The 14,270-nt window shown below is 42.9% G+C and overlaps 1 protein-coding gene and 1 non-coding gene across 2 annotated transcripts in view; both read left to right on the top strand.

Moving 5' to 3' along the window:
* Window positions 1-14,270, top strand: part of ATP6V1A (ATPase H+ transporting V1 subunit A) — a 65,656-nt gene that overhangs the window by 18,115 nt on the left and 33,271 nt on the right. The window contains exon 2 of the mRNA XM_056109270.1: window positions 13,660-13,754. Within this exon, the coding sequence (XP_055965245.1) occupies window positions 13,670-13,754 (85 nt within the window). The 5' untranslated portion in view covers window positions 13,660-13,669. The remainder of the gene's footprint in view (window positions 1-13,659; window positions 13,755-14,270) is intronic.
* On the top strand, window positions 7,536-7,671 carry LOC130018717 (small nucleolar RNA SNORA21). The gene has a single exon (XR_008791606.1). It is a non-coding gene; the product is annotated as a small nucleolar RNA SNORA21 (small nucleolar RNA).

Here is a 14,270-nt window from a genome sequence, read left to right as displayed (position 1 = left end):
ATTTTGAGTGGGTTGCATTTTGAAACATATTGCCTAATCGAACAATACCAACCTCATAGGACTGTTGGAAGGTTGAAACAAGAATGTCCACTTTCAACATAACGCTTGGAGTGTGGTGTGTACTTAACAAATAGTTGATGTTGTCTACTTGGGTGGGAGGGGATTTTGTGTAATACTCTGTGTGCTCAAGGGCTAGTCCTGCTCAATGCTGGGTGTATGTGTGTAATGCAGGGGAGTGGAGGGGGGATGATTCCCGGCAGTACTGGGGAATCATCCAGTGATGGTTATTGAACCCAGGACATTTGCATGCGAAGCATACGTGCCAATCCATTGAGTTCTTCTTTGGCCCTATTTTTATTTTCAGAAAGTGCCTTTTGTTGTACAAGACACTATGCTATGTGGAAGGGTGAGATAGGAATGAGTTTGGGCGGAAATAACTCATAAGGCTAGAATGTGTGCTTTGCATGGTTAAACCTAGGTTTGATTGATCTCAGGCACCACATGATCCCCCAGCACCAAGCTGGAGTAACCCCTAATACCATTCCCTCTCCAAATAAAAACAAAGATGAATATCCTTTCTGAAGACAGATAACTTGGGCTTGCTTGTGTTCCAGTTTTATCATTTATCATAGATGTTAGTCTATTACGTACTCTAGAATTGATTCATTAAATACTATATTGTGTTACTCTGGTTAAAAAGGAATTTTAGCACCCCGTGTTAAAAATTTAAAAGTAAAAGAAATCTACATATCTAGAAGCACTGCACTGTCTTCCGTTGTTCATCGATTTGCTCGAGCGGGCCCAGTAACGTCTCCATTGTGAGACTTCTTGTTCCTGTGTTTGTCATATCGAATACGTCACGGGGAGCTTGCCAGGCTTTGCCATGCAGGCGAGATACTCCCGGCAGCTTGCCGGGCTCTCCGAGAGGAGCGGAGGAATCGAACCTGGCTCTGCCAGGCCGCGCACAAGGCAAACACCCTACTACTGTGCTATCTCTCCAGCCCATATATCTAGAAATCCTATAAAAATTATTTATGGATGGGCCTGTCAACAGATCTTAATCCATGTAGCCAGTACTTTTTGAATTTTGTTCCTAGCTTGTGTCTACTCTTAACTTTCATCTTTATTATTTCTTTTTTAGAAGTATCTTTATTTTGCTTTGAGGTTGAAATATGTGTGTGTGTGTCCTATAAAGTTTTCATTCTAATTGAAGTAAAGTTTTACCAATTCTATTGTATCAGTTTGCTATCTCTGATTTATTTGTACTTCTCTGATTCTCACTTTAGTCTCTTTCCTAAAGTCTATCTCAGTAATTTTTGTAAACTGTTAATCACCTTTGTTTACCTTTATTCTTAACCTCTGATCGATTTATTGTTTTTTAAATAGCACGTTAGCACTGTTCATTATATTTTAGATAATACTTCACTTGTTTTTTTTTTAATAGCACTTATTCTTGTAACTCTTTCCTAACTCATTGCTTCATAAGAGAAAGGGAACAGATCCTCACTTATATCATGGACTTCCCAAAATATGAACTAAGTTAGGAGTTTGTCTGCAAGGGAAAAATGGGGAGCTAATTATGCTTAGTAATCTGCCACAGAAGTGTTTCTAATGTAATTGATACATTAGGTAGATTAAATGAAAAGAAATAAGGAAACTTTTTCAAAATTTTTAGTACTATATAAATACAAGGTAATTATTTATTTTTATACATAGAAAATAGCTATGTATAAAAATAAGTCACTGTCAGTGTCCTCACATTGTTCATCGATTTGCTCGAGTGGGCCCAGTAACGTCTCCATTGTGAGACTTGTTGTTACTGTTTTGGCATATCAGATACATCACAGGGAGCTTGCCAGGCTTTGCTATGACGGTGAGATACTCTTGGTAACTTGCCAGGCTCTCCGAGAGGGGCGGAAGAATTGAACCTGGGTCAGCTGCGTGTAAGGCAAACGCCCTACCGGCTGTGCTATCACTCCAGCCCATATTCTTCATCTTTTAAAAATATATTTTCAAAGATGGCCTTTTATGATTTTCTAAAACATTATATCCAAACAAGACTTCAGGGACTGGAACAGTAGGGCAGCCAGCAGGGCACTTGCCTTGCAAACAGCCAACCTGAATTTGATCCCTGGCACCCCATATATTGCCCCAAATCTCATCAGGAGTGATACGTGAGTGCAGAGCCAGCGGTAAGGGATGAGCACTGCCATCTGTGGTCCCCCAAACAAGAATGAAAGTAACACTTCATTTCCAGTGAAGTGCCTCAGTGTTTCGTTTATAAAAACAACAGATGTTGTTTTGGATTATGGTATTTCGCTTTTATATAAAACCTCTCATTGTCCCCAACACTTACCTCATTTGAAACTGGTAGGAAAAATAATTATTTATGGAATAAAGAAATTAACAGATACATGTATGACTCTAATGAATAGTACTTTGGCATAGACCTTGTAAAATGGAAGGAGAAAAGTGGATATCTTCTCTTACAATTTGTCACTGCAGTATTCTGCAGCTCGTGGGAGAGAGACTGATGACTCATAGATCAAATGGTTGCTCATGCCAATTTTCTGGAATTTTCCTTTCCTACAACAGGATTTGTTTATTCCTTAAATTTTCTCAAATACAGGAAGTTGGAACCTTCGGTTTGGATCTATGAAAATCTTATTGGTAAATTAACTGCCTTTACTTTTCGTCCTTAAAGTAGGAATCAAACAAAGACACTTTAAAAGAAAAAAAATGATAAAGTCCGTTTATCAGTTCAGCATGCTGCTCTCATGGAAGCAGTTGTTTTCAATAGGTTTCTTGGAGCCGGAGAGATAGTACAGGGGGTTCAGTGCACCCGCTGACTCTGGTTTGATCCTCACAACTAGATACCCCAAACACCACCAGCAGTAATCTCTGTGCACAAAGTCAGGAGTAAGCCCTAAGCAAAGCTTAGGGTAGCCCAAAAACCTGTGGTGGAGAATGGGCGCTGGTGGAGGGACGGGTACTCGATCATTGTATAACTGAAACCCAAGCACAAAAATTTGTAAGTCTACAACTGCACCTCATGGTGTTTCACTAATAAAAAATTTTTTAAAAATTTGTTTTAAAATAAGTTTTGGGGCTGGAGCAATAGCACAGCGGGTAGGGTGTTTGCCTTGTATGTGGCCGACCCAGGTTTGATTCCCAGCATCCCACATAGTCCCCCCGAGCACCGCCAGGAGTAAACCTTGTACATCGCCGGGTCTAACCCAAAAAGCTAAATAAATAAATAAATAAATAAATCTTATACTTTAGTTCCTAAATGACAGAAGAAAAATAGTTAAATGTTATACAGAAATGAGGTATATAATATGAACATGTTAAAAATGAGGTATATAATAATAAACATAAAATTTTACTCAGCATTAAGTACTAATTGTAACTTGTGGAAATTTACAATAAAATTAACTTCACTGTAATTTGCCAAAGAATTTAGGATTTTTTTTCTTCCTCCCTCCCTTCCTTTCCTTTCTTTCACCTTCCTTCTTTCCTTCTTTCCTTCCTCCCTCCCTCCCTCCCTCTGTCCCTCTGTCCCTCTGCCCCTCCCTCCCTCTTCACATGAACCTCCCTCCCTCAGCTTTCTTTCTCACTCTGTCTCTCCCTCCCTCCCTTCCTTCCTCTCTCTCTCTCTCTCTCTCTCTCTCTCTCTCTCTTTCTTTCTTTCTTTCTTTCTTTCTTGCCACATCTGGTGATGCTCGGGGGTTACTCCTGGCTCTACACTCAAAAATGACTCCTGGCAGTACTCAGGGGGGACGCCAGGTATTGAACCCAGGTCAGCCTCCTGCAAGGGAAGCACCCTACCCACAGAACTATCTTTCTGGCCCTGGGATGTTGTTTTCTTAACATCTTTAAAATTAGTTTGTGCTCGACATAGCATCAAAAGCATTTAATAGTGAGGCAAATTTTAATTGGGTATTTTCATAGGTACCATTAAAGGTCATAAATGGATTACAACTTGGCATTGTTAAATGGCCAAGCTTTATGTAATCACCATATGCTTGCCTTTTTTTTTTCCTGGAGAACACCCGCAGCTTGCTTAGAGATTACTTCTGGCTCTGCACTGAGAATCACTCCTATGAGATGCCAGAGATCTAGTCCACATTGGCCACATGCAAAGCAAGCGCCCCTACCCGCTCTACTATCCCTTGGTCCCCCAAATGCTATATGCTTAAATTCATTTCAGTTTTTACTACTGTTGTTTTGGGGCCACATCCGACTGCTCAGGACTTACTCCTGGGCCTGTGCCCAAGCATCACTCCTTGAGCCTGGTGGGCTGTGAACCATATAGGGTGCTGGGGACCGAACCTGGCTTTGCCACATACAGGGCAAGGGCTCTACCCTCTGTACTGTCTCTCTGGCCCCCTCAATTCTTTTACATGTGAGGAAGCACTCACATATTTTTCCTGTAAAACACATTGTAATAAAGTAGAATGCAAAATTTGTTTGGATTTTAGAGAACATACAAGACCCTTCAAGGAAAATTCCTTATTGTGGTAGACTTGAACTCTGATTTTCTGTCAAGGTTCTGTAGTAGGTGCTTTAATTGTCTTGTTTATTTCTGCATTTGAGATGTTTTTGTGAGAAATATAATAGCAACCCTAATCAGTGCTATAGAAATTGTAATAATATGCATATTAATAGTAATCGATGCATATTAAATTTTGGAAGCTTCTCAAAGTACTTAATTATTAAGACTTGGAACTGTAATTTCTAGACTGAAGAACATGTTTTCCAACTCAGAAAATAATACATTAGAAATCAAATTGTGAGTGAATTCTTCCTCTAAGTGCTGTGGCTGTGAGCAGTTTTTTACTTATGTTGAAGGACAAGAAGCAAGTGGAATCCAAACCTTTGGCTATGCTGGACCACTCTTTCAGTGGACTTAGCCTATGAGCTGAGTTGCCCTGTAAGCCCAGGTTTCTAAACCCCTGCCTGTATTCATTTCTCTATTTCACAAAATAACTAATTGCAAGATAACTAAGAAAACAACCCCCAAATTGTGTTGGTTCAAGTGTGGGTCTTAAGTTTCAGTTGTTGTGGGAGTATTCAGTTTGTTCAGTGTTGGGTTTTCTGGAAGCAGATGCCAAAAGATTCTGTTGTATAGGATATTTGTTAGGGATCAGCGTGTGAAAAGGAAGGGGTGGGAATGGAAGGAGAATTGAGCAGATGAAGAAATCAAAATTCCCCGCCAGCCAAACAAAACCTCAAACACAGCCCATGAAGAGATCTAGACTGAAGAATGTTTATGAGATTATCCCACATCCACTGACATGGTTGAGTCTCTACCTGTTCTGTCTCCGGGTGTGGGTTGGCCTGAAGGGTGCAAATGTTGGTTAGTTAGTTTTCCACACTTGAGGCCCACCGGGGGCTGCCATGGTGAACCACGGAGCACACTCCTGTGTCTTTCTTGAGGAAAATTGGAGTACTGCATCTTTAATCTGATGCTACTGCTGATAGCAGGCTGACCTTTGTTCTGTTCTATAGAGATTGGTCAGCACTGTAGCACTGTCCTCCCTTTGTTCATCCATTTGCTTGAGAGGGCACCAGTAACATCTTCATTGTGAGACTTGTTACGGTTTTTGGCATATCGAATACGCCACAGGGAGCTTTCCAGGCTCTGCTGTGCAGGAGAGATAGCTCGGTAGCTTGCCAGGCTCTCCAAGAGGGATGGAGGAATCTAATCCGGGTGGGCCGCGTGTAAGGCAAACGCCCTACCCGCTGTGCTAGATAGAAATCAGCCTCATTCGCTTAGGAGGGGGAAAGAGCATTGGCTTGAAGTTAAGACTGCCTAGGAGAATCCAATGGCCCTCCTTTGCAACTTTTGCAACATTAGGCAAATCTAATTAAATCTGCATTCTTTAACTGCTCTGTAAAATGGACGTGCTGTTGGTGGTACGAAATTACTCAGGATGTGTTCCCCCGGTGCTTATTGCCCTCTCTCTTTTTCACCTTCATAAAACTTGCATTCTAGAAGTTATGGTGAGCCAGTATTCAAAAACAACTTAATATCCTTTCAGCACTAGTGCCATGAGGATAAGTAGGGCAAAAGAATTGAGGGTGGCAGTAGGAGCATGTTTTCATGAAAAAGAGCACTGGAGCACTGTCCTCCCGTTGTTCAGCAATTTGCTCGAGAAGGCACATTATTGGGAGAGGCACAACCAACATTAAAATTTACTAAGTTAAAGCATCAGAAGTGGAGAGAAGTGCTCAGGATTTCTCTGTTTTATGTGGGGGTGGGGAGAACACTGGTCTGGGCCACATTAGCAGGGCCTGGTGGCTTCTACCTCTGTGCTTGGGGATCACACCAGGCAACGCTCAGGGAACCATGCAGTGCCAGTAATCCTTCCGACCCAAGCCTCCTGTGTGCAAAGGTTAATTCAGTCCTTTGAGTTTTTTTTTTTTTTTGACCCTGTCTTTTGTACTTTAAAAACTGGTGTTTGGGGGGGCCAGAAGGATAGCCTAGGAGTTCAGTGCTTGCTTTGAACGCAGCCAGACCCGTTTTGATCCTCAGTACCACATGGTCTCCAAGCATTGCTGGGTATGGTCCTGGAGATCCCCTCCGTCCCGCCCAGCACTGCAGGGCTGGCCCCAGGATGACCTAACAGAGCTAATCCCTAGAAGCTCTGTATCCTCCAGCCTTAGCACTAGCTGATCGCCCCCACCCCACAAAAAAACAAAAGCAAAACGAAACAAAAAAAAAAAAACTGGTACTTTTTTTTGTTTGTACTTTGGCTTTGGGGCTATACCCAGCTGTTTCTAAGGCATATTCTTGGCTCTGTTCAGGTGCTCAGGGAACCATATGTGGTGCAGGGGCTCGAACCTGGATTAGCTGTGTTCAAGGCAGGTACCTTATCCACTATGCTGTTTCTTCAGTTCAAATTTGGTTTTTTGGGGGCAGGAGTGATAATTCATAGGGTAAGAGGGTAAGGCTCTTATCTTGCACGCATTCAACTCAGGTTTGATTCTCAGCATCCCATGTGGTCTCCCAAACGCCACCAGGAACAGTTCCTGAGTACAGAGCCAAGATTAGTTCCGCGACACAAAAGAAAACAAATTTTTAAAAAACCTTATTTTCATTATTTTCTTTATTTTATCCTAAAAGAAGTATCAATCACGCCATGTCATTTTATCCAAAAAGGTCAGGTCTGGAGAGAGGTCTGCACCTAGAAAAGTGGTGTAGAAAAAGCTCAATTACTCATGATCATCATGTTTTCCTCCTCTTAACATAGATTTTGTTGAAAACAAGGAGACATCTTTTGTGTGTGTTTGTGGTGCTGGTGTTTAAAGTCAGGGCCTCGTGCACATGTATGCTATGTGCTCTACCATTTGAACTGATCCCCGGCCCTTAAAAGCAAGATCATCTTCATAATGTAATGATATTAATCAGATGAATGCAAATGTATGGACCTGGTTTTAAAAAAATGGGAGTAAATTTATTAAAGTGTCTCCTGTTCCTAATGCTTTCTTTGGCATAAATTAAATATGGCAGGTTAAAAACCTGTAGATGAGCCCTTTTAAAGGCACGTATTGGGCCTTTCGCTGGTGCCCCTCTGAGCCATCGACAAAGGGCAATGTAAAGACATCGCCTTTGGGTGAAGCAGCCACATGTCGTGTTGTTTGGCTTCAGTCAGCAGTGTAATAAGGCCATCCACCATGGGGAGCCACTTAAGGGGAGCCTGAGCTAAGGAGAGCCTTGCTTTTTGGACATGTGGGCGGCAGTAAAATCTTGGGTTTCTGTTCTCAAAGTGAAAAATAAAAAGTCAGAAAATAAATATAAGCAAAAAGGTTATATAGTCATTAATTCCTACACTGGCAAGGATTGTCCAGCTGAGTCATAAGCCCACATGGCAGCTGAATCACAAACAAACTCCATGTGATTCCCACTAATCGCTCATTGCCAGTACATTTGAAGGTTCTCACTGTTGACTTAAAAGGAGGAATATGTATTTTGAACATCGGAATTGGTGGGCTGGAGCAGGAAGGGCTCTTTCCTTGCTCGTGACCAACCCAGCTCCATCCCCAACATCCGACATGGTCCCCAGAGTCCCAATAGGAGTGAGCACAGAGTGCAGTCAGGCGGAAGCGGGAAGCCCTGCTGGGCGTGACCCCAAACCAAACCCAAAGATCAGGATAGGCCCTGTTAATGCCTTGCGAACTTGATAGAAATGTTTTGTGAAAACAAGGAGATTTGAAATTTTTTTTTTCTTTTTGGGTGTCACCCAGCGAAGTGACAGGGGTTATTCCTGGCTCTGCGCACAGAGTTACTCCTGGTGTCGCTCAGAGACCATATGGGATACCGGGGATCAAGCCTGGGTCAACTGCGTGTAAGGCAAACCCCTACCCCTGAGATTTGAAATAGTTATAAGGACGTTTTTCTATATACTCCAATGCCTTTTTATTCACTGAACTTTTAAGGCTTGGCTTTCTCTAATTCAACGCTGCCCTGCCTGTGCATAGACTAGATCCCTCTGCTTTATATTCTTTCTAAGGCATAATAAAGGGTAGATTATCTCTGAGGGACAGTGGAAGACACTACAGAGAATTTGCCTTTGGCTGTTAGTTGGATAAAACAAGTCTAGAGAGCAGAAGTAGTTTTATTCCTGTTTTGTAAATCAGAGTACATGATTTTGATTTATTCATTATCTGTAGTGTGTGACTAGTAGAATGAGGATGTGTCCTGAGATCGTGACTATGAAATCTTGCTGAGTCAAGATCTTATGCTATTTCTGTTTTTGTGGGCAGATGACCGTGTATCACGAATGCTACGGAAGAAATACCCAGAATTGAGGAGGAAGTAAAACTGTGTAATGAATGATAAGTTTCCTCCTGACTTTGAAAATACTTGTTTTCTGAGGAATAAAATTTGATCTCAATTATGTATTTGCTATCTTTTGAAGACTGCCCAATCCATTTCCCAAATAAAAGTCTTAAAAGTTCTTTTTTTTCCTTCTATTGTTATCTAAATGCTTTCTTGAAAGACATGTTCAGTCTCTTTATTCATAGTTTTATACCTGCTTATGGAGCAGCCCCTTCAGTGCATTTTTCAGAAGCTGTTATGTTCCTTATCTTCACTTAATAACTTACCTTTTATCTTGATGAGTCTCTACTTTATCACTAATCTCTCCTTACAATATTAGTGCTTTCTTTGCCCTCTTCCGCCACATTGGCTCAACTGTAAGATCTCATAGCTATATAGTTTTTTTTTTTTATTTCTTTATTGAATCACCGTGGGAAAGGTTACAAAGCTTTCAGGTTTAGGTCTCAGTCATGCAAATATCAAACACATTTCCCTTTACCAAAACTTATTTTTTACCATGAAGAACCCCAATAAAACCCGACCCCCCACCCCTCCCAGTCCCTGTGGGGCAGATGAATTCTAGTTAACACTCTATCTGCTTTGATTAGATTCATTGTTTCAATAAAAGATTCACCACTATTATTTAGAGTTTACCCCCCCCCAAATCAGACATGCTGAAAAAGCATTGTGAAGTGATTTGCTTTCTACAGCTGGGTTCAAGAATTAAATGTTGGTTTTGGATTTCTGCTATTTTACTTATTGAACCTGGAAGTATTTCTACTGAAAGTCAGATAGTTAAGAAATTGGTTTCTGTGCACTGGAGACGTGGCCGTGCTGGAGAGCCGCTAGTGGGGGGCAACTGGTGGCCTCGGTAGGGCGTGAAGGGCGGACCGAAACGCCCCCCTTCCCATGAGGTTTTAGTCGCCCCCCCTACCCCGGCTCATACCTGCTGTCCACAAGGCTCCCATGCGGCCGCCATCTTTCTTTCCAGAGAGGAGAAGGCGACTGGGGCAACACCCTTTCCCCTCTGGACAGACCTGATGGCCTGGATTAACGCATAGTCCGTTCACTTTTCTGCTCCAAGCTGCCGGGTTCTGCATTAAGTCCTTGTGCTTCTGGGGCCGTGGCCGTGCTGGAGAGCCGCTCGCGGGGGGCAACTGGTGACCTCGGTAGGGCGTGAAGGACGGACCGGAATGCCCCCCTTCCCATGAGGTTTTAGTCGCCCCCACATCCCCGGCTCATACCTGCTGTCCACAAGGCTCCCATGTGGCCGCCATCTTTCTTTCCAGAGGGAGGAGGGCGGAAGGGACCAACACCCTTTCCCCTCTGGGCAGACATGATGGCCTGGATTAACGCATAGTCCTTTCACTTTTCTGCTCCAAACTGCTGGGTTCTGCATTAAGTCCTTGTGCTTCTGGGGCTGTGGCCGTGCTGGAGAGCCACTCATAGGGGGGCAACTGGTGACCTCGGTAGGGCGTGAAGGGCGGACCGAAACGCCCCACTTCCCATGAGGTTTTAGTCGCCCCCACACCCCCGGCTCATACCTGCTGTCCACAAGGCTCCCATGCGGCCGCCATCTTTCTTTCCAGAGAGGAGAAGGCGACTGGGGCAACACCCTTTCCCCTCTGGACAGACCTGATGGCCTGGATCAACGCATAGTCCGTTCACTTTTCTGCTCCAAGCTGCCGGGTTCTGCATTAAGTCCTTGTGCTTCTGGGGCTGTGGCCATGCTGGAGAGCTGCTCGCGGGGGGCAACTCGTTCATAGCTATATAGTTTTATTCTTTGTTTTTACTCATAACTGTTTCTTTAATAATGGATTGTTTTCTGTTAGCCCAGTCCACCATCCTCCTCATAGTAGTATTAAGCATATGCAATATTATGGTTTATATGAAGAATAAGTATTTGGTTATTTAGATGATAGAAATGTATGTCTTACATATAGTTGGTCATCTAAGTACTGGTTCTAAAGTTTCCGAAACTTTGAACTTTTCTGTGTTGAAAATGATAAATGTATCCTTTGCTGAGTGTGATGACTTTCAGAAGCATTCAAGTAGGATATGGTTGCCTGGAGAAACTACCTTGTGATTAGATTGAAGTTTTTCGTCTCTTCCCCCCTTCCCCAGTAAACCCTAGGGGTGGAGGTTGAACCAATCACCAGTGACCGATGATTTGATTCGCCATGCCTGTGTCTCCATTAAAAAAAAGGCGAAAGGATTCTGAGATTTCCTGGCTGATGAGCTCTGGTAGATGCCGAGAATGGCTGTCCTGTGGCCTTGGAAGCTCTGGGCCTTTTCCCTGCTTGCCTTGCATTTTGCCTTCCCCTTCACTCCCCCTTTCACCACTTCCCGACTCCCCAGTCTTGACCTTTATGCTTTTCTAGTAAAGTGCAGCCTAGTAAGGAAAAGTTTCATCGTGCACTTGAGTCATCACTCTCACAAATTCATGAATCAAAGAGGGTCTTGGAAGCCCCTGATTTATAACCGTTCGGACCATTCAGAAACATAAGTGCTAGATTGGGCTTGCGAGACGTGTATGAAATGGAAGGTGTTTCTGGAAGAGTGAGCCCTTTACCTTGATTTGGTGCTGTCTACAGGTACATAGCCTTGGAGAATTGCTGGTTGGTATGGGGAAGTCCTCATACCTAGTTGTGTTGGAATTGGGTTCAAAAACTCATTTAATGAGTCAAAGAAGACTATTAATTGCCTCATTGTATGCCCTCCCCATTCTTTTAGGGGGAGGAGTGTGCAGCTGGCAGTGCTCAGGGATTACTCCTGACCCTGCACTCGGGAATCACTCCTGGTGGGCTCAGTGGACCATAAAGGGTGCTGGGAATTGAACCTGGCTCAAGCTGTGTGCAAGCGAAGCACCCTACCTGCTGTACTATTTCTTCACAGTCCCCCCCCTTTTTATTTATTTAGTTATTTATTTATTTTTGTTTGGGGCCTGGCAGTGGGAGGGTCTGTGTTCCTTCCCACAGCCAAAGAGCACAGATCCCTGAATGTGCTCAGGGCTTACTCCTCGCTCTGTCTTCAAGAATCACTCCTAGCAGGTTTGGGGGACCATATGGGGTGCCAGTTATCAGATCAGCCACATGTACAAGGCAAGTACCCTACCTGCTGTACTATCTCTCTGGCCCTTAACTCGCTCATGAACTCAGGAATTACACTTAGCGGTGCTCAGGAGACCATATGGGATGCTGGGAACCGAACCCGGTTCGGCTGCGAGCAAGGCAAATGCCCTACCCGCTGTGCTATCACTTCATTCCCTCTCTCCTTGGTCTTTAGTTGTTTCCTGTTGCTTATAGCAAAGCATCTACTTGACATTTATTTCAGGACTCCAAGTTAATCTCTGTACCTTTGCATTCTTATTTTTCACTGTTGCACTAATAAAAATCTTCTAGTCAGCCTGGCTGTTGGACGGAATTTTTATGTATGTTCTTTCTTATTACTATACCTGGAATACCTTTACTCTCCTTCTTTTCCTGCTTTAGTTCCTTCCTAACCTTACCTGGACATTCCAATCTTTGAGTTTTTAGTCAGTAAGTTGAATTTTCAGTAAATAGCACTGTATAGCACTGTCCTCCCGTTGTTCATCGATTTGCTCAAGCGGGCACCAGTAATGTCTCACAACAAATTGTGAGACTTCTTGTTACTGTTTTTGGCATATCGAATACGTCACAGGTAGCTTGCCGGCTTTGCATGCGGGCGAGATACTCTCAGTAGCTTGCCAGGCTCTCTGAGAACAAGGGTGTACTATTTGGAAATTTATTGCTTGCTAATCTGTGACACACACTTTATGACTGAGCACATAGTTCTTTTATATGTGCATGTGTTTTATTTCCTTTATTACTCTCTATTTTTTTGTGGGAGAATGATAGGTATGGAACCAAAGACTCATGTGTGTCAGGCCTTTATCACTGAGCTATGTTGCTACATGGTTCCCCATAAATGTGCCAGTAACTGTAGCACTGTAGTACTGTCCTCCCGTTGTTCATCGATTTTCTGGAGCGGGCCCAGTAACGTCTCCATTTTGAGACTTGTTGTTACTGTGTTTGGCATATTGAATACATCATGGGTAGCTTGCCAATCTTTGCCGTGCAGGCAAGATACTCTCAGTAGCTTGCCGGGCTCTCCGAGAGGGGCGGAGGAACCGAACCTGACTCGGCTGGGCTGACTGCACACAAGGCAAACGCCCTACCGCTGTGCTATCACTCCAGCCCATGCCAGTAACTAGTTGGTGAAAAATAAAGCAGTGAAAGAGGTGTGTTGCAGTTTTAAAATAAATGGGCAAGCTAAGAAGCCTCTTGGAGGAGGTGTCATTTGAATAAAGATCTGACGGAAATATAACAGCAGGTATTGGGAGAGTGCTCCAACAAGGAGCAAGAACATGAACAAACACTTCAGGCTATGTGTTTTTCTAGAAATTGCTTTTCAAAGAAGTCATTGCGTATATGGAATGACACATAAAATTTTATTCTGTTATAGTTAACTTAGGCTGGAGCCATAGCACAGCGGGTAGGGCGTTTGCCTTGAATGTGGCCGACCCGGCCAACCCCAGTTTGATTCCTCCATCCCTCTCGGAGAGCCTGGCAAGCTACCCGTGATGTATTCCATATGCCAAACACAGTAACAAGTCTCACAACGTTACTGGGCCTGCTTGAGCAAATCGATGAACAACGGGAGGACAGTGATAGTGACAGTGATAGTTAATTTGTTATATTAACTTTGTATTTTACTTTGAAGAAATGAAAATTATTCAAGTGTGGCCACAGGGAAGAATTAACTATATATTTTTTAAGGCCTGAAATTATAACTTATTTTTCTTTTAATGCCAGGTAAATTAACATGATGGATTTCTCCAAACTACCCAAAATAGCTGATGAAGATAGAGAAAGCACATTTGGTTATGTCCATGGAGTCTCAGGACCTGGTAAGTAATGCATAACAGTTTTACTGGGAAAATTAATATCTTATCGAGGTATTTTGCATTGAATTACACACACATTTTAGACTTGACAGAAGGCTTAAAGGACTGGAGCCTTTTTTTTTTTCCTTAATTTTATTGAATCACCATGAGATAGTTACAAGCTTTCATGTTTGGGTTTACAATCACACAATGATCAAACACCCATCCGTCCACCAGTGCACATTCCCCACCACCAATATCCCCGGTATAAGCCCCCTTTCCCATCCTCCCTCTGCCTCCATGGCAGACATGATTCCCCATAAACTCTCTACTTTGGGGCATTATGGTTTGCAGTACAGACCCTGAGAGGTTATCCTGTTTGGTTCTTTATCTACTTTCTGCACACATCTCCCATCCCAACTGATTCCTCAGGCCATTTTTTTTATTCTAAAATATAAAATTTATTTATGCTTGTCCATGTAGCCACATAAACTACAGATAAGTATAAACTTTACAGTTAAAATTTTAAAAAAGAATAAA

This window comes from Sorex fumeus, unplaced genomic scaffold (assembly GCF_029834395.1).
Source record: "Sorex fumeus unplaced genomic scaffold, SorFum_2.1 ptg000265l, whole genome shotgun sequence".
NCBI classification, from domain to species: Eukaryota; Metazoa; Chordata; class Mammalia; order Eulipotyphla; family Soricidae; genus Sorex; species Sorex fumeus.
Note: the sequence above shows the minus strand (reverse complement) of the source record. Positions and strands in the feature narration are given on the sequence as shown.